Source organism: Anomaloglossus baeobatrachus, chromosome 2 (assembly GCF_048569485.1).
Source record: "Anomaloglossus baeobatrachus isolate aAnoBae1 chromosome 2, aAnoBae1.hap1, whole genome shotgun sequence".
NCBI lineage: Eukaryota > Metazoa > Chordata > Amphibia > Anura > Aromobatidae > Anomaloglossus > Anomaloglossus baeobatrachus.
In genome coordinates, this window is record NC_134354.1 from 491,124,336 (window position 1) to 491,151,264 (window position 26,929).

Consider the following 26,929-nt stretch of genomic DNA (forward strand, 5'->3'; position numbering starts at 1 on the left):
CCTGACTAGAAGGGCGTCCAAGTAAGGAATCACTACCAACCCCTGGAGGAGCAGAACCGCAACTGGTGAATACACGAGGGGCCGTGGCTAACCCAAAGGGGAGAGCCACGAATTAGAAATGTTCCTCTCCGATTACAAAACGTAGCCAACGCTGGTGTGAAACTGTGAATGGCACATGCAGAGCGACATCTCTGATGTCGATGGATGCTAAGAAATCTCCTTGGGTCATTGACTGATCGCAGAGATTCCATGCAAAATTGCCGCACCTGAACATGCTTGTTGAGAAGCTTGAGATCCAGGTCGGAAAGCACCGTCCTTTTCGGGGACTAGGAAGAGATTTGAGTAGAAATCTCAGAACCGTTCCCAGTCGGGAACTGGTACAATTACTCCATTGGCCTGCAAGAATGCCACGGCCTGTGAGAAGGCGGCGGCCTTGGAGCAGGGGGGAGTTGTCAGAAAAAATCTGTTTGGCGGCTGAATAGAATTCTATTCTGTAGCCGTGGGAGATGGTAACCCACACCCACTGATCGAAGACGTGTTGAAACCACACGTCGCCCAAGAGGGAGAGCCTGCCACCGACCAAGGACGTTACTGGCGCGGCCAGATAATCAAGAGGAGGCTGCCTTGGTGGCAGCAGCTCCTGCCGACTTAGGACGCGGCTTCATGCGCCAGTTGGTTTACGGACCTTGGCTGAGTTAGTGGACGAGGCCGAGGGCTTAGAGGACGACCAGTTAGAGTAAACGAAAGGAACGAAACCTTGTCTGGTTCCTGCCCTGGAAGGTTTCCTGGGTTGTGGCATGGAAGTACTCTTCCTGCCAAAAGCTTCCTTAATAATTTCATCCAGTTGTTCACCGAATAGACTGGTCCCAGCAGAAGGGAGTCCAGCAAGGAACTTCTTAAGAAGCATCTGCCTTCCACTCTCGAAGCCACAGGAACCTGCGGATAGCGAGGGAAGTAGCCGAGGCCACCGCAGTGCGGTGACAGTCTCCAGCTATAGGATGAAAAGACTGAAGCCTGGAAGTTAAGGCAACCAATTCGGGCATAAAGGCCCTGGTGAGGGAATGCATCTCCTCCCGAGAAGCAGAGATGGCTTTGAGAGCCCGCACTGCTGCAAAAGATGGGGAGAACGAGGCCCCTGCCGCCTCATATATAGATTTGGCCAGAAGGACAACCTGGCGGACAGTGGGATCCTCAGAGAGGTGCCGTCAGCCACTGATACAACTGTCCGGGCTGAAAGTCTAGACACCGGAGGGTCCACCCTTGGTGAATGAGCCCACTCCTTGACCACCACTGGTGGAAGGGGGAAACAGTCATCAGAACCACGCTCTGGGAAGCGTCTGTTAGGACAGGCTCTGGGCTTGGTCACAGTGACCTGAATGCTGGAGTGGATAAGGAACACACTCCTTGTTCTCTTAGGCAAGGTATACTGATGCTTTTCTGCCAAAGAGGGGTGCTCCCCTGATACAGGCGGATTGAGGTCCAGTACAAATATAATGGACGCAATCAAATCATTAGCATCTGCGTCACTTTCGGACAGATCAATGGGGTACATGGAGAGCGTCCGAGCCCCCAGTAAGGCATCCTCCTTGTCCTGAGAGTCAGCTCGTGAACCAGAGCCGCGAGGCGAGGAGGGAAAGGGGACCCTGCGTCTCCATTTTAGGAGGACGGGCTCCCAGATGAAGAATCCTCTGTGAGCTTTGCTGAGCGAGCCGTAGCAGCAGAAGCGCCCTGAGAAGGGGGCTGATGCATGCTCAGCAGTGTCCGGGACAGCTGTCCCCTGGAGAGAGGGATTCTACCCCGGAGCCGGAGCAGCCGGAGGGACCACTGGGGATAAGCCTCCAGGCTGAGGCACCACTATGTCAGAGCAGGCATCACAATGTGGTTATGTGCTCGGTACAGACAGTACGAGTCAACATGCGGTGCATAATAAAAAACAGCCTTGCAGCCCTGCACTGATATGAGACATGCTGCAGAAGTGGGGGCTCTGTCCAGAAAGACCCCCAGCAGAGTATATAAACAGAGTATATAAGCAGCAGCACAACCAGAGGTTGTGGCTTGCCAGACCGTTTAACATAACATCTCTGCTCCAGATTCCCCAGAAGTGGGGGCTTTTCTGAAAAAAAACCCCAGCAGAGTATATAAACAGAGTGTATAAGCAGCTGCACAACCGGAGGTTGTGGCTTGCCAGACTGTTTAACATAGGGGCATCTCTGTGCCCTCCAGATCCCCCAGAACTGGGGGCTCTGTCCCAGGCCCCCATTTGTCACAATGTGTTTGCAGACATTGATCTCTGTGCCCTAGAACGCTGAGAAAATGGCGTCCACAGCGAGGAGAGGGGGCGGGGCCTACTCTGAGAGCAGGACGGAGTGCAAATGAGGCATACAGGGGAGCAGGGCCGTATTTGCCACTAGGCACCCGTGGTCCCGTGCCTAGGGCGGCACGTTGCGGGGGGCGGCACTTTCTGGCAGCAAAAAAAAAAAAAAAAAAAAAAAAAAATATATAAATTTTTTTTTTTTTTTTACATCCCCGCCCCCCGTCCCTCCCTCCGTTACACTCGGCTGTGTTCCGGGGGGGGGGGGTTGGGAGGGAGGACAGGCGCACTTCTGCTGTCTATTTAAATACATGGCGGGCGCCAGGCATAGTGAGCTGACTAACCCCGGAAGTTCCATGGCCTGCACTTCCGGGGACAGTCAGCTCACTGCCCCATGCTGCAGCGTCCAATCCTGCAGATGACACACGCCGCGGAGGAGGACGCGTCTGCAGCTGGAGCAAGCCAGAAGAGGAGACAGCCAGAGCAGGGCGGCGAGCACAGGAGCAGGTAAGGCAGAGGCAGAGCCTAGAATGTATGGGCTCCTTGCAGGTTAGTTGATCGTTGCAAATTGCGATGCCTCTTTTTGTCCACTGTAATCATGCAAGGGGAGGCTGGGGGGAGAGAGGCTGAGGCTGGGGGAGGCTGGGAAGAGAGAGAGGCTGGGGGGAGGCTGGGAAGAGAGGGAGGCTGGGAAGAGAGAGAGGCTGGGGGGAGGCTGGGAAGAGAGAGAGAGGCTGAGGCTGGGAAAAGAGAGGCTGGGAAGAGAGAGGCTGAGGGGAGGCTGGGAAGAGAGAGAGGCTGAGGCTGGGAAGAGAGAGAGACTGAGACTGGGGGGAGGCTGGGAAGAGAGGCTGGGGGGAGGCTGGGGGAGGCTGGGAAGAGAGAGAGGCTGGGAAGAGAGAGGCTGAGGCTGGGGAGAGTCTGGGAAGAGAGAGAGGCTGAAGCTGGGGGGAGAGAGGCTGAGGCTGGGGGGGAGGCTGGGGGGAGAGAGAGGCTAAGGCTGGGGGGAGAGAGAGGCTGAGGCTGGGGGGAGAGAGAGGCTGAAGCTGGGGGGGAGGCTGGGAGAAGAGAGGCTGATTCTGGGGGAGGCTGGGAGGGGGAGGCTGATGCTGAGGGAGGCTGATGCTGGGGGAGGCTGGGAGGGGGAGGGGAAGGCTTGGAGGAGGGAAGCTGATGCTGAGGGAGACTTGGAGGAGGGAGGCTGAGGGAGGAGGGAGGCTGAGGCTGGGGGAGGAGGGAGGCTGAGGCTGGGGGAGGAGGGAGGCTGAGGCTGGGGGAGGCTGATGCTGGGGGAGGCTGGGAGGAGAGAGGCTGATGCTGGGGGAGGCTGGGAGGGTGAGGCTTGGAGGAGGGAAGCTGATGCTGAGGGAGGCTTGGAGGAGGGAGGCTGATGCTGAGGGAGGAGGGAGGCTGATGCTGGGGGAGGCTGGGAGGAGAGAGGCTGATGCTGGGAGGGTGAGGCTTGGAGGAGGGAAGCTGATGCTGAGGGAGGCTTGGAGGAGGGAGGCTGATGCTGAGGGAGGCTGATGCTGGGGGAGGCTGGGAGGAGGAAGGCTGATGCTGGGGGAGGCTGGGAGGAGGGAGGCTGATGCTGGGGGAGGAGGGAGGCTGAGGGAGTCTGGGAGGAGGGAGGCTGAGGCTGGGGGAGGCTGGGAGGAGAGAGGCTGATGCTTGGGGAGGCTGGGAGGGGGAGGGGGAGGCTTGGAGGAGGGAGGCTGATGAGGAGGGAGGCTGATGAGGAGGGAGGCTGATGAGGAGGGAGGCTGATGAGAAGGGAGGCTGATGAGAAGGGAGGCTGATGCTGAGGGAGGCTGATGCTGGGGGAGGCTGGGAGAAGGGACGCTGATGCTGGGGGAGGCTGATGCTGGGTGAGGCTGGGAAAAGGGAGGCTGATGCTGGGGGAGGCTGGGAGAAGGGAGGCTGATGCTGGGGGAGGCTGGGAGGAGGGAGGCTGATGCTGGGGGAGGCTGGGAGGGTGAGGCTTGGAGGAGGGAAGCTGATGCTGAGGGAGGCTTGGAGGAGGGAGGCTGATGCTGAGGGAGGAGGGAGGCTGATGCTGGGGGAGGCTGGGAGGAGAGAGGCTGATGCTGGGGGAAGCTGGGAGGGTGAGGCTTGGAGGAGGGAAGCTGATGCTGAGGGAGGCTTGGAGGAGGGAGGCTGATGCTGAGGGAGGAGGGAGGCTGATGCTGGGGGAGGCTGGGAGGAGGGAGGCTGATGCTGGGGGAGGCTGGGAGGGTGAGGCTTGGAGGAGGGAAGCTGATGCTGAGGGAGGCTTGGAGGAGGGAGGCTGATGCTGAGGGAGGAGGGAGGCTGATGCTGGGGGAGGCTGGGAGGAGAGAGGCTGATGCTGGGGGAAGCTGGGAGGGTGAGGCTTGGAGGAGGGAAGCTGATGCTGAGGGAGGCTTGGAGGAGGGAGGCTGATGCTGAGGGAGGAGGGAGGCTGATGCTGGGGGAGGCTGGGAGGAGGAAGGCTGATGCTGGGGGAGGCTAGGAGGAGGGAGGCTGATGCTGGGGGAGGAGGGAGGCTGAGGGAAGCTGGGAGGAGGGAGGCTGAGGCTGGGGGAGGCTGGGAGGAGAGAGGCTGATGCTGGGGGAGGCTGGGAGGGGGAAGGTGAGGCTTGGAGGAGGGAGGCTGATGCTGAGGGAGGCTGGGAGGAGGGAGGCTGATGCTTGGGGAGGCTGGGAGGGGGAGGGGGAGGCTTGGAGGAGGGAGGCTTGGAGGAGGGAGGCTGATGAGGAGGGAGGCTGATGAGGAGGGAGGCTGATGAGGAGGGAGGCTGATGAGGAGGGAGGCTGATCAGGAGGGAGGCTGATGAGAAGGGAGGCTGATGCTGGGGGAGGCTGGGAGGAGGGAGGCTGATGCTGGGGGAGGCTGGGAGGAGGGAGGCTGATGCTGGGGGAGGCTGGGAGGAGGGAGGCTGATGCTGTGGGAGGCTGGGAGGAGGGAGGCTGATGCTGTGGGAGGCTGGGAGGAGGGAGGCTGATGCTGTGGGAGGCTGGGAGGAGAGAGGCTGATGCTGGGGGAGGCTGGGAGGAGGGAGGCTGATGCTGTGGGAGGCTGGGAGGAGAGAGGCTGATGCTGGGGGAGGCTGGGAGGAGAGAGGCTGATGCTGGGGGAGGCGAGAGGCTGATGCTGTGGGAGGCTGGGAGGAGAGAGGCTGATGCTGGGGGAGGCGGGAGGCTGATGCTGGGGGAGGCTGGGAGGAGAGAGGCTGATGCTGGGGGAGGCTGGGAGGCGGGAGGCTGATGCTGGGGGAGGCTGGGAGGCTGATGCTGGGGGAGGCTGATGCTGAGGGAGGCTGATGCTGGGTGAGGCTGGGAAAAGGGAGGCTGATGCTGGGGGAGGCTGGGAGAAGGGAGGCTGATGCTGGGGGAGGCTGGGAGGAGGGAGGCTGATGCTGGGGGAGGCTGGGAGGAGGGAGGCTGATGCTGTGGGAGGCTGGGGGAGAGAGGCTGATGCTGGAGGAGGCTGGGAGGGGGAGGCTTGGAGGGGGGAGGCTGATGCTCAGGGAGGCTGGGAGGCTGATGCTGGGGGAGGCTTAGAGAAGGGGGGCTGGGAGGAGGGAGGCTGATGCTGGGGGAGGCTGGGAGGAGGGAGGCTGATGCTGTGGGAGGCTGGGGGAGAGAGGCTGATGCTGGAGGAGGCTGGGAGGGGGAGGCTTGGAGGGGGGAGGCTGATGCTCAGGGAGGCTGGGAGGCTGATGCTGGGGGAGGCTTAGAGAAGGGGGGCTGGGAGGAGGGAGGCTGATGCTGGGGGAGGCTGGGAGGAGGGAGGCTGATGCTGGGAGGAGAGAGGCTGATGCTGGAGGAGGCTCATGCTGGGGGAGGCTGGGAGGAGAGAGGCTGATGCTGGAGGAGGCTCATGCTGGGGGAGGCTGGGAGGAGAGAGGCTGATGCTGGAGGAGGCTCATGCTGGGGGAGGCTGGGAGGAGAGAGGCTGATGCTGGGGTAAGCTGGGAGCAGGGAGGCTGATGCTGAGGGAGGCTGGGGGGAGAGAGGCTGATGCTGGGGGAGGCTGGGGGGAGAGAGGCTGATGCTGGGGGAGAGGCTGCTGCTGGAGGCGGGGGGAGAGAGGCTGCTGCTGGGGGAATGGGAGAGAGGGGCCAATGCTAGAGACAGAGGACAAGGGTTGAGGGATAGAGCAATGACAATATCGATGGGGGGGGAGTGTAAGGACTCAGAATAAGAGGGGGGCAGCATTGGGAGCTCATTATGGAGAAGGGGCAGCATGTGTGGGCTCAGTATGGAGTGGAACAATGTAGGGGGAGTCAATATCAAGAGTGGGGTAGTGTGTGTGTGTGTGTGGGTCTCAGCATAAGCGCTAGTGTGGTGGTCTTAATATGATGAGTGGGGCAGCATGGAGGTGTCATTATGGAAAAGAGGAAGGCACCATTAGGAGCTCATGGAGAGGGGCAGCATGCACGGGACACTGTGAGGAGGGGGCAGCATGCATGGGACACTGTGAGGAGGGGGCAGCATGCACGGGACACTGTGAGGAGGGGGCAGCATGCATGGGACATTGTGAGGAGGGGGCAGCATGCATGGGACATTGTGAGGAGTGGGCAGCATGCATGGGACACTATGAGGAGGGAGCAGCATGCATGGGACACTGTGAGGAGGGGGCAGCATGCATGGGACATTGTGAGGAGGGGGCAGCATGCATGGGACATTGTTAGGAGGGAGCAGCATGCATGGGACATTGTGAGGAGGGGCAGCATGCATGGGACATTGTGAGCAGGGGGCAGCATGCATGGGACACTGTGAGGAGGGGGCAGCATGCATGGGACACTGTGGAGGGGGCAGCATGCATGGGACACTGTGAGCAGGGGGCAGCGTGCATGGGACACTGTGAGGAGGGGGCAGCATGCATGGGACATTGTGAGGAGGGGGCAGCATGCATGGGACATTGTGAGGAGTGGGCAGCATGCATGGGACACTATGAGGAGGGAGCAGCATGCATGGGACACTGTGAGGAGGGGGCAGCATGCATGGGACACTGTGAGGAGGGGGCAGCATGCATGGGACATTGTGAGGAGGGGGCAGCATGCATGGGACACTGTGAGGAGGGGGCAGCATGCATGGGACACTGTGAGGAGGGGGCAGCATGCATGGGACATTGTGAGGAGGGGGCAGCATGCATGGGACACTGTGAGGAGGGGGCAGAATGCATGGGACACTGTGAGGAGGGGGCAGCATGCATGGGACACTGTGAGGAGGGGGCAGCATGCATGGGACATTGTGAGGAGGGGGCAGCATGCATGGGACACTGTGAGGAGGGGGCAGCATGCATGGGACACTGAGGAGGGGGCAGCATGCATGGGACATTGTGAGGAGGGGGCAGCATGCATGGGACATTGTGAGGAGGGGGGCAGCATGCATGAGACATTGTGAGGAGGGGGCAGCATGCATGGGACATTGTGAGGAGGGGGCAGCATGCATGGGACACTGTGAGGAGGGGGTAGCATGCATGGGACATTATGAGGAGGGGGCAGCATGCATGGGACATTGTGAGGAGGGGGAAGCATGCATGGGACACTGTGAGGAGGGGGAAGCATGCATGGGACACTGTGAGGAGGGGGAAGCATGCATGGGACACTGTGAGGAGGGGGCAGCATGCATGGGACACTGTGAGGAGGGGGCAGCATGCATGGGACATTGTGAGGAGGGGGCAGCATGCATGGGACACTGTGAGGAGGGGGCAGCATGCATGGGACACTGTGAGGAGGGGGCAGCATGCATGGGACATTGTGAGGAGGGGGCAGCATGCATGGGACACTGTGAGGAGGGGGCAGCATGCATGGGACACTGAGGAGGGGGCAGCATGCATGGGACATTGTGAGGAGGGGGCAGCATGCATGGGACACTGTGAGGAGGGGGCAGCATGCATGGGACACTGTGAGGAGGGGGCAGCATGCATGGGACACTGTGAGGAGGGGGCAGCATGCATGGGACACTGTGAGGAGGGGGCAGCATGCATGGGACACTGTGAGGAGGGGGCAGCATGATGTGAGGACAATGTGCAGATCATATTTCATAATTGAGGTAGCTGTGGTGGGTATAATTTATAAGGGAGGGCAGTGTGTAGTTTATTAGGGGCAGTGTCACAGTCACAGTATATAAGTGGGGACGGTGTGGTGGAAATATTTTATACTCATGCTATGTTTTGATGTGCCCGTGGTGATCCCCATTGGGGGGGGGGGGGGGTTAGTGCCCTTCGTTTCTCATTGATACTTTTTAGGCTATGTGCGCACGTTGCGCAAATACATGCAGTTGCGCTGCGCTTTGTAGCGCAGCGTAACTGCATGCGTCCTGCGTCCCCTGCACAGTCTATGGAGATTGTGCAGGGGCCGTGCGCACATGGCGCTTTAGAGCGCAGCGCTTCGGCTACTGCCGAAGCGCTGCGTAAAAAGAAGTGACATGTCACTTCTTTCCTGCGCTTTGCCGGCAGCTCCTGCTCTGTCTATGGCAGGAGCTGCAGGCAGAGCACATGGAATCGGCGCTCACTACGGACATTTTCTGCAGCGATTAGAAGCGCACATGTGCTCTTCAGATCGCTGCAGAAATTTCTGCAGTGAACTGTACGCAACGTGCGCACATAGCCTTAAAGTGTTTTACAGAGTAGATCTGCCTTAAACAGATGTCGTGTGCGAAAACTCAGTTTTACGTTGTCAATAAGGGGCGCGACCACTTAAAGTGCCTAGGGCAGCACGAAGGCAAAATACAGCCCTGCAGGGGAGGGAATCTTTCCTCAGTGAGGAGTGTCCCTTCCCTGTGCTGAGCAGCCGGTGGGCGGAGCCACCCTGTCTCACTGCACTGACTGACATAGAATCGAAACTAGGCCTCAGGCGAAGCCGGGGCCTAGATTTAAACATGCGGCCAGCGTGCAGGCACCATCGGCGCGGTTCTCCAGTGAAAACTGGAGAACCGGCCGGAAATGTTAAAACATACATATAACACATTCTCCCCCACAAATAAAGTACAAGGGACCCCTAGAAAGACCACTTTCTGTGGTAATAACGTCTCAGTACTTAGCTTGAGACGCAGGTGCCAGGTCCCTGGGGGGTCATCGCTCCGTCCGGCAGGATCCTGAACAGGGCTGCGGATGGAGACCGGTCTCCTGCAAAGCAGTGAGAACCGTGATGGCTCCCACTTCAAACCAGAGCCCCAAGGGATGGCGAAGGAGCGCGGCATATGAAGGCTCCAGCCCTGAAATCAACCTTAACAGCACCGCCGACACAGTGGGGTGAGAAGGGACATGCCGGGAGTCCAGATTGGACCCGCTTTTCTTCCAAATCTTTGAAATCAAAAATCCAAAAACAGAGGATGCATGTGTGTGTGTGACCTCCTGAACACAAAGCATTGAACTGGTTGGATTTGTCATCCGGGGAGTGTATATGCTCGGAGGGAGGAGCTACACTTTTAGTGTAGTACTTTGTGTGTCCTCCGGAGGCAGAAGCTATACACCCATGGTTTGGGTCTCCCATAAGGAACGATAAAGAAAGGTAGGGCATATTGAAATTTAGCATGTCCCATCCCTCTTTCCCTTAAAATTTATTGACACAGAGAATCAGGCACACCCAACAATATTAGCTAAATGAGAAAGTTTGGAAGACATTAATCTATTCTGTTTATCCTTTTTACAGTAGAGTCTATCAATTAGGATTTTAGGCTTTTACATACCTCATGGGAATCCCGTATTAGATCTGCTATATCAGTGACCGGGTAAATCTCCTGTTCATTATTCAATAGACTGTGCACGTTCCCCGTCTGTGGCAGAGGGCTCTCTTCATTCTTCACATGCTCTAAAAACCTATTCACAGGAACATTTTCACTAGTAACTCACTTCTCTGGGAAGGTATGTACCAAGTATAAACAGCACAGCAATATTGTCCATACAGCAAATGCCAAGTGTTGCACGGGTATAAAGTTCCTCTTTAGATGGTGCCAAGTAGAAAGCATCTGTTCAGTTAAAGGGAACCTGTCAGCAGAAATTTCCCCTAAAACCTAACAGATTCCCCCTCTGCAGCTCCTGGGCTGCATTCTAGAAAGGTCCCTTTTATTATTGTGCCCCCTTTCTGACCAAAAAAAAGAGTTTATAAAGTGGTACCTTTTTGGCTTCGGATTCTATAAATGTGACACGGGGGCGGGCTGCCTGATGGCCGTTATTCTGCCCCCTGGTCCTGTATGCCGCCCCCATCGCTGATTTCCATACTTGTGGACGCCGCCCACTGCTCCAGCCATCCCCGCGCATGCCCAGTGCCCATCTCTCGTGGATGAGCACTGTGCCCAGTGTCACCGCTGGTGACGTGCGCGCAGGGTTTAGATTATGGGCGGTGCTGTGATGTTTATTACCAAGCAACCGCCCATAATCTCGGGACCGCGCTTTCCCCCTCGGCGTCCTTCATTCTGCGCAAGCGCGGTGCTGCTGACCCCACGTCACCTCCTTCCCATCTATTTCCTGCCTCAGGGCAAGATGGGAAGGAGGTGACGTGAGGTCAGCAGCAGCGCGCTTGCGCAGAACGAAGCAGGCCGAGGGGGAAAGCGCGGTCCCGCGATTATGGGCGGTTGCTTGGTAATAAACATCACAGCACCCGCCCATAATCTAAACCCTGCGCGCACGTCACCAGCGGTGACACTGGGCACAGTGCTCATCCACGAGAGATGGGCACTGGGCATGCGCGGGGATGGCTGGAGCAGTGGGCGGCGTCCACAAGTATGGAAATCAGCGATGGGGGCGGCATACAGGACCAGGGGGCAGAATAACGGCCATCAGGCAGCCCGCCCCCGTGTCACATTTATAGAATCCGAAGCCAAAAAGGTACCACTTTATAAACTCTTTGTTTGGTCAGAAAGGGGGCACAATAATAACAGGGACCTTTCTAGAATGCAGCCCAGGAGCTGCAGAGGGGGAATCTGTTAGGTTTTAGGGGAAATTTCTGCTGACAGGTTCCCTTTAAGGTCATAATATATGCATTATGGCAATACATAACATTAACAGATTTCAATACAATTATTTCCAGCAACTAACAAAGGAGCAATAACGAAAAGGAGTAATTTCTAACCTGCTCAGAATCATTAGTGCCTGACCGTCGTCTTTACTGTCGCACAGTTCCACAGCTGTTGCATCCAGAACTGCCAGTCCGATCTGGAAAATGGCCTTAATGCCATCAAAGAAGAAGCAGTCCACAACACTGACAGCGCTCTGCAGGGGCATAATGCTGATGAACAGTGTCAGGAACCATGACAAGGATATGGAAGCCAAAGTGGTCAAGTCAGTGATGTGCTCCGCCAGCTCGGGAAGCCGCTCATGTATCAGCTCTTCAAAAACAGACTGGTCCACCTGGGCCCCTGTCAAGAAAATTCCAAGACGCTGATAAGAAGAATACAACTTAGCAGCTGATGTTACATGGATATCTCTATTTGGAAGTAAAAACAGTAGGACAGCTCAAAAGTAAACTGACATCATTAAACTTGTAGGATGTGCCTTCCTTATCCATACAATGGCAGTATTTCTCTTCTTCTAAACTCATATTTAAAAGGAATCTGCCAGTAGTATGAACCATCTTAAGCCATGTATATAGGCATGTAGGTCATAGAAAACTAAATAAAATGATATCTTGATATCAGAGATATCAGAGATCTGATGTCTTATTCCAACCTCTTAACGACCGCGGGCAGTAATCTTACGTCTTAGCGATCATAGTGTTACTGCCCGCGGTCTGCTGCAAGCAGCTTGCAGCGATCGGCGCACATATCAGCTGATTTTTACAGCTGACGTGTGCCTGCTAGGACGAGTGAATTGTTATCCGCCCGTGCCTTTTAACCCCTTAAATGGTGCTGTCAATATGTGACAGCGCCATTATAATGGCGACAACAGAAAACATTTACTCTCGGCCGATACCGGAAGTCACGTGACGTGATCACGTGACATCCGGTGGTTGCCATTGTAGCACAGAGTCATGTCATGATGCCTCTAGCTCACATGACTCACTTCCTGCCTCACACAGTCAAGAGCTGGGTGAGACACGAAATGAGCATATCTGCTGTTCACAGCTGTGTAGCTGTGATTAGCAGATATGGCAGAGCAATCAGACAGCTGATCCATATAGTCCCCTAGGGGACCTAGAAAAATAAAAAAAAAAGTTAAAAAAAAAAAGAAAGAAAGAAAAAATTAAAAAAAAAAAATAAACCTAAAAGTTTCAATAACCCCCCTTTTGCCCCATTGAAAATTAAAGGGTAAAAAAATATACACACATTTGGTATCGCCGCGTTCAGAAATGCCCGATCTATCAAAATATAAAATCAATTAATCTGAACAGTAAACGGCATAGCAGCAAAAAATTCCAAACGCCAAAATTACGGTTTTTGGTCACCACAAATTTTGTGCTAAATGCAATAACAGACGATCAAAACGTAGCATCTGCGCAAAAGTGGTACCGTTAAAAACGTCAGCCCGAGACAGAAAACATAAGCCATCATTGAGCCATAGATCCAGAAAATTGAGAACGCTACGGGTAACAGAATATGGCGCAAAACGTATGCCACTTTTTTCGGACAAACTTCTGATTTATTTTTATTTAACCCCTTTGATAAAAGTAAACCTATTCATGTTTGGTGTCTACAAACTCGCACCAACCTGAGGCATCACACCGACACATCAGTTTTACCATATAGTGAAACACAGTGAATAAAATATCTCAAAAACAATAGCGCTATCGCATTTTTTTTTTTTTTTTAAGTTTTTCCGCATTTGGAATTTTTTTTGCCGTTTTCCAGTACACTATATGGTAAAAGGTATGGTTTCATTTAAAAGTACTGCTCGTTCCGCAAAAAAATTAGCCTTCACATGACCATATTGACTGAAAAATAAAAAAGTTACGTCTCTCCGTAGAAAAATGGCGGAAAAAAACGGAAAGCGTAAAATCGGCCAGTCGTGAAGGGGTTAATATGTAAATGAGCTGTTACAATCTATGGGCCAGACACAGATCTCCATGAAACTCTGTGTTAATCTGATATCTGCAATCCGATACCTTATGGCAAGGTATCATTTTATTCAAATTTCTCTGATCTGCATGCTCATATAGATGGATTAGGATGGTTCCCTTTAAATAAACTGCAATTCCTCTCTTCACCAGAAGATGTCAGAGATTTCACAGATGGAAATAAATAGACTCACCCAATACACGATGATTAAAATAATCTGGAAGCATCCTTTCACATACTGCAACCAACAGCCAAAATGCCTCTTCTTCTTTGGCATACAGTAGTAAGACTGATGTGAGGATATTCATAGACTAAAAAAATTAAAAATAAATTAGCCATGTATTTGTCAGATACAAAGATAGGATAACTAAATCCGGATGAATACATAGCACCCAATAGAGTGACAATATAGCAGAAATACAGGATCTCTGTGCAGACAATGTGAAATGTTCCGGACAATATTAGAATAAAATGTTGTAAAATAATAGATAATATTATACATTCACATGTATCCGCATCCTCATGATACAGTGGGGGAGACACAGATTGCTCACAGTTGATGATATGCTCTCCGGCGTTACCTGACAGTATCCTATTTTAGGGTTTCTGTAGGCGTAAGCAGTGAGTACTCTCCTCAGAGCTGCGATGCCAGTTTCGTTCTGGAAGGCTGGATGCTCGGGTAGTGATCGGTGCAGATCGCGCTCTATCTCTTCTGTCACCATACAACTCTTACCCATGGATTCATCTACCAGTCTGTTGTAGTAACCTGGATGGGTGGCCAGATCAGTCACTGCATCTAAAAGTAAGGAGACATTGTTTAAGGCTCTCAAACAAAATCAGAAACAGGACCCCACTAGCATATAATCTAGAAGATGTATATCGAGTGGTTTTTGTGGCCTAGATCCATGTCCTCCAACAGTGGGGATTGGGAAATGTACAAGCCAGCAAAGTACATAAATCAATGGGAAGTTACTGTATTAGGATATCTGGTCAGTAAAGCTTGGAAGAACTTAAAGGGATTGACCACTACTGGACAACTCCAGCTTAATCCTGCAACAGCACCATTGCAGTGATGCTGGCACTTGCTATTTCCAGCAATGATGTGACATTGTGTCACATGCCGGTTGTAGCCAAGAAGCCGCTCATTAGCTACAGCCTTTACCATTCCATCAGAGCGGATGTTCGCCCTGACAGAAAAATATTCAGCTGCCGCCAATGAGTGGCCTCTATGTGTCACCACCAGGAAACAGCAGTGCCAATATCGCTGGAATGGCGCCGCTACAGGAGGAGAGCATACTCGGTTTTTATTTAATTCGGGGCCTGAATTTATTACGCTTTGGTTGTCCGGTGGTGGTCAACTCCTTTGAGGTTTTGGCGATGGCCACACGTAATCAATCATTTTAGGGTATCTGTCCCAACACACTGACTATGTTCAAACCGTGGACAACTGATGGCAAAATAGAGGTCCATACACACTGGAGATGGATATTTATTCCAGACAAATGACTTTCTGATACTTTTCAAATAGAGACTTTATTGACAACCTGAAAAGATGAGCCAGAGTTCTCCACGTAGGGATTCGGGAATTCCCATAGCAACAAGTTTCCGGATCTTCTCTGTGCGGAACATACAAACTGTCCTCCCATACTCCGCAAAATGATCCATCCATAAACGTTCTTTGATTTGTTCTCGCGTCTGTAAATTAGCAAAAACAAAACCATGAGAAATCCAAATGGAAGAATAATAATCAGTAGTGAAGACTTGAAAGCTAGATATACAAATGCAATAGCTGCCAGACGGAGCAAAACATATGATTGAGCATGTCGAAATAAAACATGCCCAATCCTCATTTTCAATACCTATCTCAGAAAAGTAATGCATTTTTTTTCCTACAATGGATTGATTGCATGAGTTGTCAACTTACCGGTAGTTTTTCCATTTATCTTTCAAAATTAGGACACAAACATTTGCTAACCGTTTTAATATACCTACCAATGTAGAATTCTGTACTCTGTCCTCAAGTGCAGTCTTGTTTTAATAAAAACAAACTGAGCCTTAAGGGTGCTTTACACGCTGCGAGCGATAGCACCCGCCCCTGTTGTTGTAACGATATGTGGTGATCGCTGCCGTAGCGAACATTATCGCTACAGCAGCTCACAGGCACATACCTGTTCTGCGACATTGCAGTTGCTGCCGAACAATCCCTCCTTCAAGGGGGAGGTGTTTTCGGCGTCACAGCGACGTCACAAAACGGCCGTCTAATAGTAGAGGAGGGGCGGAGATGAGCGGCCGGAACATGCCGCCCACCTCCTTCCTTCCTCATTGCCAGTGGATGGAGGTAAGGAGAGGTTCGTCGTTCCTGCGGTGTCACACATAGCGATGTGTGATGCCGCAGGAACGACGAACAACCAGCGGCATGCACCATCACCGATATTATGAAAAGCAGCGACGTGTCAACGATCAACGATTTTTGCCGTTTTTGTGATCGTTGATAGTCGCTCCTAGCTGTCACACGCTGCCATGTCGCTAACGACGCCGGATGTGCGTCACAAACACCCTGACCCCGACGATATATCGTTAGCGATGTCGCAGCGTGTAAAGCACCCTTTACTCACTCTCCCCTGGCTTGGCACAGACCCTCTACTGATGTTGCCTTTGCACCTCTGACATCAGGTCGGTACCTATAGCTAAGAACCAAGCTCCTTGGCTTTCCCTGAGTAGGCAGTATGAGCTACTTACCTCACTAATTCGCTGCAGCGCTGTCTCTGACGTCAACGCTGCACACAGTAAAATACCCCTAGAGCAATGGTAGGGACTGGGGGCTGGATCTAAGGAGAGTGGGTAAAACAAATTATTTTTTTAAACAAACTGGGCCTGAGGTCCCAGGTTTTCAGAAGACCCCTTTAAGATCCACACAATGTTCCAATGACAATGCTAAATAAAATTGTATAAACACAGCCAAGAAGTCATTGTCATCAGGATACAGGATTTCAACAGTCGTATTTCTAAACTGTAGGATGATAAAAAAAAAAAAAAAAAAAACATTTTTCATCTATACTAGAGGATTTCTTGAAAAGACTTAAAACAATAATGAGTTCATTGACCTATTAAATATACATTAAGAGAAAACTAGTCAGGCCTTATTAAATTTGGTGACCCAATTCTGTAGAATTCTACATTAGTATGTTAAACCTGTAAATGTAATATTTGTGTCCTCATTTCAAAAAGAAAAAATGAAAACCTTAATCCCTTGACAAATGACTCAATCTATTATAGGAAGGGGAATAGAAAAAATGCTTTTCTCTGATGATAAATTTACTTTAAAGGGGTTGTCCACTATTCGGACAACCCTTTCTCAATCGCCATGTTTTCTCCCAGTTAAATTAGAACACTTACACTTTTCTCAGCGCCACTGTAGCAGTGTCAGCACTGGCTCTCCCAGGGATCACATGAGATTGCTATGTCACGCAATCCCTGTGGTCAATCAGCATTGGCTTCATGCTCCTCTTCTACAAATGTAATTGACTCCCAGAAGAAGTGAGAGGGAAGTCACAGCTCTCACTGCCCCCACATGTCCGATTTTTTAGAAGGAGGCAGAGTGAAGTCCGTGCTGATTGGCTGCAGGGATCACGTGATATAATGTTACGTGATCCCCAGGAGAGACCATGCAGACACTGCTTGAAAGGCACCAGCACTGTAGGAGAGTATAGATGTTGTTATTTTATTGGGAGAAAACATGGGGTTTGAGAAGGGGTGAGTACATCAGCTCTTTCATCAAGTATAGCAATTTGCTTGTGAAAAAGCTCCACTTAGCTATCTACTTGACAGAACTTTACTTTGCTAATATTCATAACTCCACCTCTATTAGCTGACGGTCAGGTACAGTATACTGCTCTACATGGACAGTAACAATCAATCCAAACTCATTTTACTGGAAGCTCTATGAAATGCAGTTAGTGCTCAGTCTTACTGCCAAAGCTCCATGTGAAACCCCTAATCAACATCTAATCTGTGGAGGAACATTGTAACATGTTTATTTCTTCCTGCAGCACCACCGTAGGGTATGTAACACAACTGATCAATAAAATCACTAGGATGTCATTAAAATTCACTGACATGATAGAAACACTCTATGTTTGCCATTGTAAGGACCAAGGGTGTCACTAGCATTAAAGTTCTGGGGCCCCAGCCCCAAACTCCTTGCCTGGAGCCCCGTATCTACTGCAACCGCCACATTGAACTGGCGACACAAGCCCCCTGCTGTATCCTTGTCAGTTTCAAAAGCTGCAGACTGCTTTAGGCCTACAGCTTACCATTAGGCTATGTGTCCACGGTAGAATGTACCTGCGGATTTTTCTGCATCAAAATCCGTGACTTTCGCGGCAAATCCGCACCTTATTTTTGCCGCGGATTTGCCGCGGATTACCGCGAATTTGCCGCGGATTTTGATGCGGATTTTTTTTTCCCCATTCTATACCCAAAATCTGCACCAAAATCCGCAACAATAATTGACATGCTGCAGATTTTTCCGGATCAAAATCCGCGGCAAATCCGCCGCGGAAAAATCCGCAGCATGGACACAGCATTTCCAAAATGCCATTGAAATGGCTTGGAAGTGCCGCTGCTGCAGATTTTCGGAAAATCCGCGGCAAAATCCGCAGCGTGGGCACATAGCCTTAGAGTACACAGGCAGGCAATCGGCACGATGACGTCATTGCATATCGCCATTTCTGCAGCCCTGCTATAGTGGCCAGGACGGGAGACTGAGGCTGCGATACTATGAATCAGGATTAGGCAAGTATAATCTTTATAGGTTTTTAGAATATTGGGTTGCAGGGCCATAATACATTATATTGGAGCTGTGGAGACCATAATACAGTGTATAAGGAGGTGTGGGGGCCATAATATAGCATACAAGGAGCTGGGGGGACCATAATACAGCATATAAGTAGCTCTGAGTACCATAATACAGTATATAGGGAGCTGCTGGGGCCATAATACAGTATATAGGGAGCTGTGAAGACAATAACACAGTATATAGGGAGCTGTGGGGCCATAATACAGTATATAGGGAGATGTGGCTACCATAATACAGTATATAGGGAGCTGAGGAGGCCATAGTGCAGTATAAAGATAGCTATGAGGGTCATAATACAATGTTTTAGGACCTATGGGATCATCATACTATATATAGGGAACGGTGGGGGCCATAATACAGTATACATAGAGCTGTGGGATCATTTATCATGTGGTATATAGAGGGTTGTGCAGGCATCATGCGGGGTGTGTGTGTGTGTGATATATATATATATCTATCACACACACACACACACACACACACACATACATATATATATATATATATATATATTATATATATATATATATATATATACACACACACACACACACACACACACACACACAAGTGTGCATCTCAATAAATTGGAATATCATCAAAAAGTTAATGTATTTCAGTAATTCAATACAAGGGAAACACATATGACACAAGTCATTACACACACAGAGTGATCTATTTTTAGTGTTTATTTCTGTTAATGTTAATGATTATGTGTTACAGCCAATGAAAACCCAAAAGTCATTATCTCAGAAAATTAGATCATTATATAAGACCAAGTGAGAAAATGATTTTAAACTCAGAAATGATCACCTACTGAAAAGTATGTACAGTAAATGCAATCAATACTTGGTCTGAGCTCCTTTTGCATGAATTACTGCATCAATGCGGCGTGGCATGAGGTGATCAACCTGTGGCCCTGCTGAGGTGTTATGGAAGCCCAGGTTGCTTTGATAGCAGCCTTCAGGTTGTTTTGATAGTAGCCTTCAGCTCGTCTGCATTGCTGGGTCTGGTGTCTCGCATCTTCCTCTTGGCAATACCCCATAGATTCTCTATGGGGTTAAGGTCAGGCAAGTTTGATGGCCAATCAAGCACAGTGATACTGCAGTTAATAAACCAGGTATTGGTACTTTTGGCAGTGTAGACAGGTGCCAAGTCCTGCTGGAAAATGAAATTTCCATCTCCAAAACGCTTGTCTGCAAAGAGAATCACGAAGTGCTCTAAAATTTCCTGGTAGATGGCTGCACTGACTTTGGTCTTGATGAAACACAGTGGACCTGCACCAGCAGATGACATGGCTCCCCAAACCATCACTGACTTTGGAAACTTCACACCAGACCTCAAGCATCTTGGATTGTGTACCTCTCCACTCTTCCTCCAGACTCTGGGACCTTGATTTCCAATTCAAATGCAAAATTTACTTTCATCTGAAAAGAACACCTTGGACCCCAGAGCAACAGTCCAGTTCTTTTTCTCCTTGGCCCAGATAAGACACTTCTGGTGTAGTCTATTGGTCATGAGTGGCTTGACACAAGGAATGTGTCAGTTGTAGCCCATGTCCTGGATATGTCGGTGTGTGGTGGCTCTTGAAGTACTGACTCCAGCAGCAGTCCACTTGTTGGGAATCTCTCCCAAATTTTTGAATGGCCTTTTCTTAACAATCCTATCAAGGCAGCGGTTATCCTGGTTACTTGTGCACCTTTTTCTACCACACTGTTTCCTACCACACAACTTTCCAGCTTGTATACAGCACTCTGTGAACAGCCAGCTTCTTTAGTAATGACCTTTTGTGGCTTAAATAGGAAAATAGAAAAAAAAATCCTTGCTCACCCGTATACCAAGATACACCGGGACACCAGGCCAGGCAGTTGGCTACTGCAAAAATTACATAGAAAGGAAAAAGATTTGGTCCGTAGTCCCAACTGTGCTGCAAATTTCTTCTTGCTTTATTTCACATACATAAACATGGACAGATTAAAAGCAAGCTGTTGGACCACACCGGGTCCCACCTAACATGTTTCAGGTTTCAACACCCTTAAGGCCCAGTCACACACAACGACTTACCAGCGATCCCAACAACAATACGACCTGATAAGGATCGCTGGACCTTACCAACGACGCAGTAGCGACCTGTATAACGATCTTGGTGGTCATTGGGAGCCTGTCACACAGCGTCAAATACAGCGATGTGCCCTGCCCAGCAGGACATCGCCGTTGAAGAAAATAGACCGGACCATTCTGCAATGACTAGCGATCCCGCAGCAGGGGCCTGATCGCTGGTAGGTGTCACACATAACGAGATCATTGTTGAGATCGTTTCTGCGCCACAGAAACTGTGACTCAGCAGCGATCTCGTTAGTGATCTCGTTGTGTGTGACGGGGCCTTTAGTCATAGACTAAGGGTTGTGGTTACCCTCCTTGTGGATTGTGTCAATGGCTGCCTTCTGGACACCTGACAAGTCAGCAGACTTCCCCATGATTGTGTAGCCTACTGAACCAGACTAGGTGACCAAGGTAAATGCTCAGGAAGCCTTTCTAGGTGTTTTGGGGTAATTATTCTAATTGTCTGAGATAATGACTTTTTGGGTTTTCATTGGCTGTAAGCCATAATCATCAACAGGTTGAGGAGGACCTTTCCATCAAATACTTAATTAACCTCTTGACAAGGGATTGTGGGAAATATGTCGATTTGCCTTACATAATTCAGGTTTCAGATCATATACATGACACAGATATAAAGATGACCTCCATTTCCTTTCTCCACACCTTGCTTGGAATGCAAGGAATGTCCAGATGAAAGAAGACCACCATATAAGGGAAGACCCCTGGTCAAGCTAGAAGACCAACCCACAGATCAGATGACATCACAGACCAAACCATCAGCATGGATCCACTAAATGACGTCCCTCCCATCATCATGGTTTCATCCACTGGTCAGACCAACCCATCAACAGCAACACGGATCTCCCCATTCGCTAGCCCATGAACTGTCCCACTAAATGGGCATATCTGAACTTGTGTACGCCCCTACCCTATATCAAGAGGACGCATGAGTCTCCTCAGTCTGTTTGGCTGCCATCTTTACTGTGACCAAGAAGAGATTTCATATCCGACTGTGTCTGGTGTGAATTCTTTTATGCATGCACTTGGCCCATATCAATTCGGCCAGGCAGTAGGCAGCTAGTGATCTCTGGTTAACAGTTCACCCTAACAAACATTAACAGAAATAAACACTTGAAATAGATCACTCTGTTTGTAACGACTCTATATATTATATGTGTTACCCTTTTTGTATTGGATTACTGAAATAAATTAACTTTTTGATGATATTCGAATTTACTGAGATGCAAGTGTGTGTGTGTCTGTGTGTATATTATATATATGTTTTTATATATATATATATATATATATATATATATATATATATATATATATCATAGAGTTGTGATGAAATCATATTATATAAATGAACCTGTATATACAGAGTTGATGTACATAACAGTTATGACATCTCATATGCAAAAAGTGAATTGTAGAGCCAAGACTTTTCTTCACCATTCCAGGGGCTCTAACATCTGACATGTCAGCGAGAAATATAGTTTCTTAGTGAAGAATCCAACAGTAAAATGGCAATCAGCAATAATTCAAACCTTTACACAGTGTGTGGGGAATAATGTTAACTTTCTGCATTGTGCCACATTCCTGACCCACATATTGCACACATACTCTGCTCCCACCACACAGTTATGTCACGGAGATCAGCACTAGTCACATTAAGAGATTCTAAACTGCATTTTATCTAACTTACACTTCAAATCAGTGTCAGTGCAACTGGACAAGGAGGAGTAGGCAGTGCCAAGGAAGATATTGATTTTTCTTTATTTTCTCTCCATACTCACCCTTTTACTGTCTTTTTTTTTTCTTTCTTTAAATCACATCATTTTTATTGAACACAAAACAAATCGGTACAGAGTGAATAGAAGTATACATTATACGGTATATACACCGACACCAAAGCGCACTTAATGACATATAATTGTTCAGCAGTACAAATCCATCCTCTGTGTACATTCGGATTTTCACAAATGAAGCAATTAAACAGCATAACTTTAAGAGTAAACGAAATAAGCCGGAAGATTATTTAACAGTTTCGTCACTTTGTAACTTATCTCCGCTCCCATCCACCCCTCTCTTTCCCAACTGATTATCAGATCGGTCCCCTCCAGCCTCTCCCCGCAGCACTCTTCAAGGTTTCGGGTCATCCTACAGAGCTACCAGACTCTTATTTCCAGGATATTTCCCTTTACTGCAGGCATAGTAACAAACGATCTAGGATAGACCAACACACCAGAGGGAAGGCCTGGTACCTCTATCCATGGCTGCAACATTTTATTAAATTTATGCAGCGCTTTCCTCTTTAGATAGAGTCCTCTTTCCAGTCTAAAGTTGTTATTAATTTTATTTTTAAGGGGGGTGGGGAGGGGGGGAGCTACCTTACAGGATGGATCTAGGCAGCAGATGCAGCAGATCGAGGAGGGGGCAGCAGATGCAGCAGATCGAGGTGGGAGAGGGGGCAGCAGATGCAGCAGATCAGGGAGGGTGAGAGGTGGAAGAGGGGGCAGCAGATGGAGGAGGGTGAGAGGTGGGGGAGGGGGCAACATATGCAGCAGATCGAGGAGAGTGAGAGGTGGGGGAGGGGGCAGCAGATGCAGCAGATCGGGGAGGGCGAGAGGGGGCAGCAGATGCAGCAGATCGGGGAGGGCAAGAGGGGGGCAGCAGATCGGGGAGGGTGAGAGGGGGCAGCAGATGCAGCAGATCGGGGAGGAGGGCAGCGGCTGATGAGTGAGAGTGGTGGCGGATGGAGGGGGGGCGGTGACTGCTGCGGCGGCGGCTGAAAGGGGGCAATGACGGCGGCTGATCGGTGAAGCAGTGGATCGGGGGAACTTACCAAATGGCACGCGCAGGAATCGCTCTCCTCAGTATCCACGGATGGAGTGAACCTAAGGGGAGTGGTCACAGGTCACCGACCCCAGATCCACAGTGATTGGAGAGATCGGTCACAAGGCCTGTCAGAGATGGAGGCAGGTGAAACAGAGGTCACCCAGCTCCAGCCAATGATCAGTGCTATAGCTGCACTGATCATGGCTGGATTTCAATGTTTCAGCCATTTTCAATGGCTAAAACACATTACAGTGGCTGTGATTGGCTGACGAATACCGCTCAGCCAATCACAGTCTCCGTAGGTCCAGGTGGGGGGGGGGGTTTGGACATTACCCCTCCTGAGGTCAGGCAGAGGTCCTCTCCTTCCCGAATCTAAGGTATTTGTATGCCGATCGCAGCCACCGGGGCCGTGATTTCGCCATAATGTACTGGGTATGTCATGGGTCCTTAAGTGCCAGGGAGCCATGACGTACCCAGTACGTCACAGGTCGCTAAAGGGTTAAAGTTGGAGGCGAAGGATCCAGCCAATGGTATGCTAACAGCTTTCTTGTTTGGTAAAGAACGCGTGATATACCCATGGCCGTTGGAGAATCCGAGTCCACTCCTCCCTCCCATAAATTCACCAAGCAAATACAGGGTGAGGGCTGTATTTTAATGTGGTATACCTGCTCTATAAGTCCCAGGGCTTGCTTCTAAAATTCGCCTATATGTCCACATTCCCACATGACATGCATTAAATGGGCATCATCCTGCCCACATCTGACACATTGTGCATTTGATCTAAGCCCTATCGTGAACAAGAGGCTAGGTGTCTTGTACACCCTATGGTTGAGAAATAGCTGAGAAAGCCTCTGACATTCCGAGACCACCATTTTAGGAATCTGTTCCAATACAGTATGTCCAACCATTGGTCATCAGTAAAGGGGCCTACGTCCCACTCCCACTTATTTTTGACAGTTAACGGGTATCTATCTATGTGGGCAAGCAGTAATCTCCTATATAGTTTAGATATAAGGCCTCTAGAGCACTCAGACATAGCCAAAATACGCAGCGTAAAATTGTGTGTCACACTCACAAGGCCTACCCTCCTCTGTCTCCAATGCATGTCACAGCTGTAAATATTGGTAGAAAAATACATGTGGGAGATGACATTCAGTCCGTAATTGCTCAAAGCTCTTAAGAACATTATTTCACAGAAATTTTATACCAAATAGAGAGATCTATCTTCCCACCCTCTAAATCCTTTAAGTTTCTGAATTTCTTGTAGGTCCAGGTTCCTCTATAGTGGCCAGAACTCCGCAGGCCCATTTACCTTCAGAAGAGATTTGCCCCTATCTCATACGTTAAAGATCATGGCTAACGTTGGATGCCGTTGCCCTGTTTACCAGCCTCCGTCCACCTCTAGCTGACATACCGGGTATTTCCAGTCTGATCCCTCTCTCACCAGATCGCCACTAACATCGTATGCCCCCTCCTTTCACCAGCCCCTGCAGTGCTGCATCTGAGAAGCAATATAATATAAATACGGGTACGGCAATGCCAATCCTCCCTCCTCCTTCCCCCGTTGCAACACCTCTAATCGGATTCTAGCATGTTTTTTCTTCCATATAAGTTCCCGAAACAATGTGTCGATTTTGGTAAAGAAATCCATATGTACCCATACTGGGAAATTATGTATAAGATATAATAGTTGTGGTATCAATACCATTTTAATTAGGTAAGTTCTACCAATATTTGAAAATGAGAGTCGGCATCAAGTATTAACCCTTACTCTAAATTGTGTAGGCAGGGGATAAAGATAAAGGGCTCAAAACTAATTTGGGTTCGGGCTAACAGGTATTCCCAAATACTTGAACTCTCGAACTAGGGGGACTGGTATCTGCAGGTCAGAGAAGCCCATTGGGAGAGGGTCTACCAGCATTAGCGCCAACTTGGACCAGTTAATCCTATGACCGGATCTTGGCTCAAATTCCCGAATAAGATCCATGGCCGGCGAAATTGAGGAGTACAGTTTGTCTAGATATAAAAGCAAATCGTCCGCATATAAAGATATCTTCTGTTCTATAGCTCCGCGTTTAAATCCCACAACCTCCCCCTGGACATCCGTAGTCCAGTGGCTCAATTGCAGTAGCGAATAGCAGGGAGGAGAGCGGGCACCCCTGTCTAGAACCTCTTCTCAGAAGGAAAAGACCCAGAGACCCATAAAGTCACCCTAAGGCCGGCGCCACACGGGGACTAATGCGATCCTCACATGACACTCGGCTCGCGCTGGCAGCAGAGTGGGAGCCGAGTGTCATGCAAGTGTCACTGCGACTGAGGTTCGATCATGCGATCGGACCTCAGCTGCGAGGGGCGGGCTGCGCTGAGGAGGGGCGAGCCAGCGCTGAGGAGGCGCGGGCCAGCGCTGAGGAGGAGAGGGAGGGATTTATCTCTCTTTCTCCTCCGTAGTCGGCTATTGCCATTCTCGCCCTGCACTCGCAGAACACCGGTGTTCGCGAGTGCAGTGCGATCTTTCTCTCGCCCCATAAAATTGAATGGGTGCGAGAGAAAGAGTCTCGCATTACAGTTGCAGCATGCTGCGATTGTTTTCTCGGTCCGATTGGGGCCGAGAAAATAATCGCTCATGGGTGCTGGGACATAGGATCATATTGGTCCAAGTGGAATGCGATGTTTTATCTCACTCCACTCGGTCCGATTTTCATGCCGTGTGTCTTAGGCCTATCCCTCTCCACTGTTGGGTCATATAGCAGTCTCACCCAATTTATAAATCTATTTCCAAATCCCATTTTACCGAGGACCACCCACAAGAATCTCAACTCTAGGCTGTCAAACGCCTTAGCAGCATCTAAGGACAAAATTGTTCTTTCCCCCGGATACTTAGTGCCAAGTTGGAGTTCTAAATATAGTCTCCTAAGGTTTAGGGATGTAGCTCTGCTTGGAATGAAACCAGTTTGGTCATTATTCAGAACTAGAAGGTGGCCCGATTCTACGCATCGGGTATTCTAGAATTTACGTATTGTGTAGTTCATGTATGATTTTTGTTATATATATATAGATGTTGTTGTGTTACCAAGTGTTTGTATAGGGCGCTGTACATGTTCTGGGTGTTATCTGGGTGTGGCGGGGGGTGAGAGCGGTGTTGTATGTGTGTTGCGTTGTTTGTGGAGCGCTGTGTGTCTGTAGCGTTGTGTGTGTGTGTGTGTGTGTTGCGCGGTTTGTGTGTGTGTGGTGTGTTTTGGGGGGAGGTATGTTTTGTGCAATGTGTGTGTTGTGCGGTATGTGCGTATATTTATGTATGCCGCGGTGTTTGTGTATTGGGTGTTGTGTGTGTGCAGCGTTGTGTGTGTGTGGGTGTCTGTGTAGGGCGGTGTTTGTGGTTCCCAGTGTGTGTGTGTTGTGTGTGTGTGGTGTGTGTGTGTGTTGTGCAGTGCGCGTGTGTGTGTGTGTGTTGGGGGGAGGTGTGCACCTCCCATCGTGCTCCATCCCCCATGCTGCGCACCCCCCATCGTGCTCCATCCCCCATGCTGCGCACTCCCCATCGTGCTCCATCCGCCATGCTGCGCACTCCCAAACGTGCTCCATCCGCCATGCTGCGCACTCCCAAACGTGGTCCAGCCTCCATGCTGCGCACTCCCAAACGTGCTCCATCCGCCATGCTGCGCACTCCCAAACGTGCTCCATCCGCCATGCTGCGCACCCCCCATCGTACTCCATCCGCTATGCTGCGCACTCCCAAACGTGCTCCAGCCGCCATGCTGCGCACTCCCAAACGTGCTCCATCCGCCATGCTGCGCACTCCCAAACGTGCTCCATCCGCCATGCTGCGCACTCCCAAA

At 50.3% G+C, this 26,929-nt stretch overlaps 1 protein-coding gene across 4 annotated transcripts in view; it reads right to left on the reverse strand.

Annotated features, from left to right (window-relative positions):
• The window catches only part of TBC1D8 (TBC1 domain family member 8), a 133,583-nt gene that overhangs the window by 19,022 nt on the left and 87,632 nt on the right, over positions 1 to 26,929 (reverse strand). For all 4 annotated transcript variants that reach the window (XM_075336465.1, XM_075336469.1, XM_075336467.1 and 1 more), the window contains 5 exons: positions 14,839 to 14,989; positions 13,876 to 14,090; positions 13,488 to 13,605; positions 11,374 to 11,659; positions 9,992 to 10,121 (listed from right to left, as the gene is read on the reverse strand). In XM_075336465.1, coding sequence (XP_075192580.1) covers positions 9,992 to 10,121; positions 11,374 to 11,659; positions 13,488 to 13,605; positions 13,876 to 14,090; positions 14,839 to 14,989 — 900 coding nt within the window. The remainder of the gene's footprint in view (positions 1 to 9,991; positions 10,122 to 11,373; positions 11,660 to 13,487; positions 13,606 to 13,875; positions 14,091 to 14,838; positions 14,990 to 26,929) is intronic.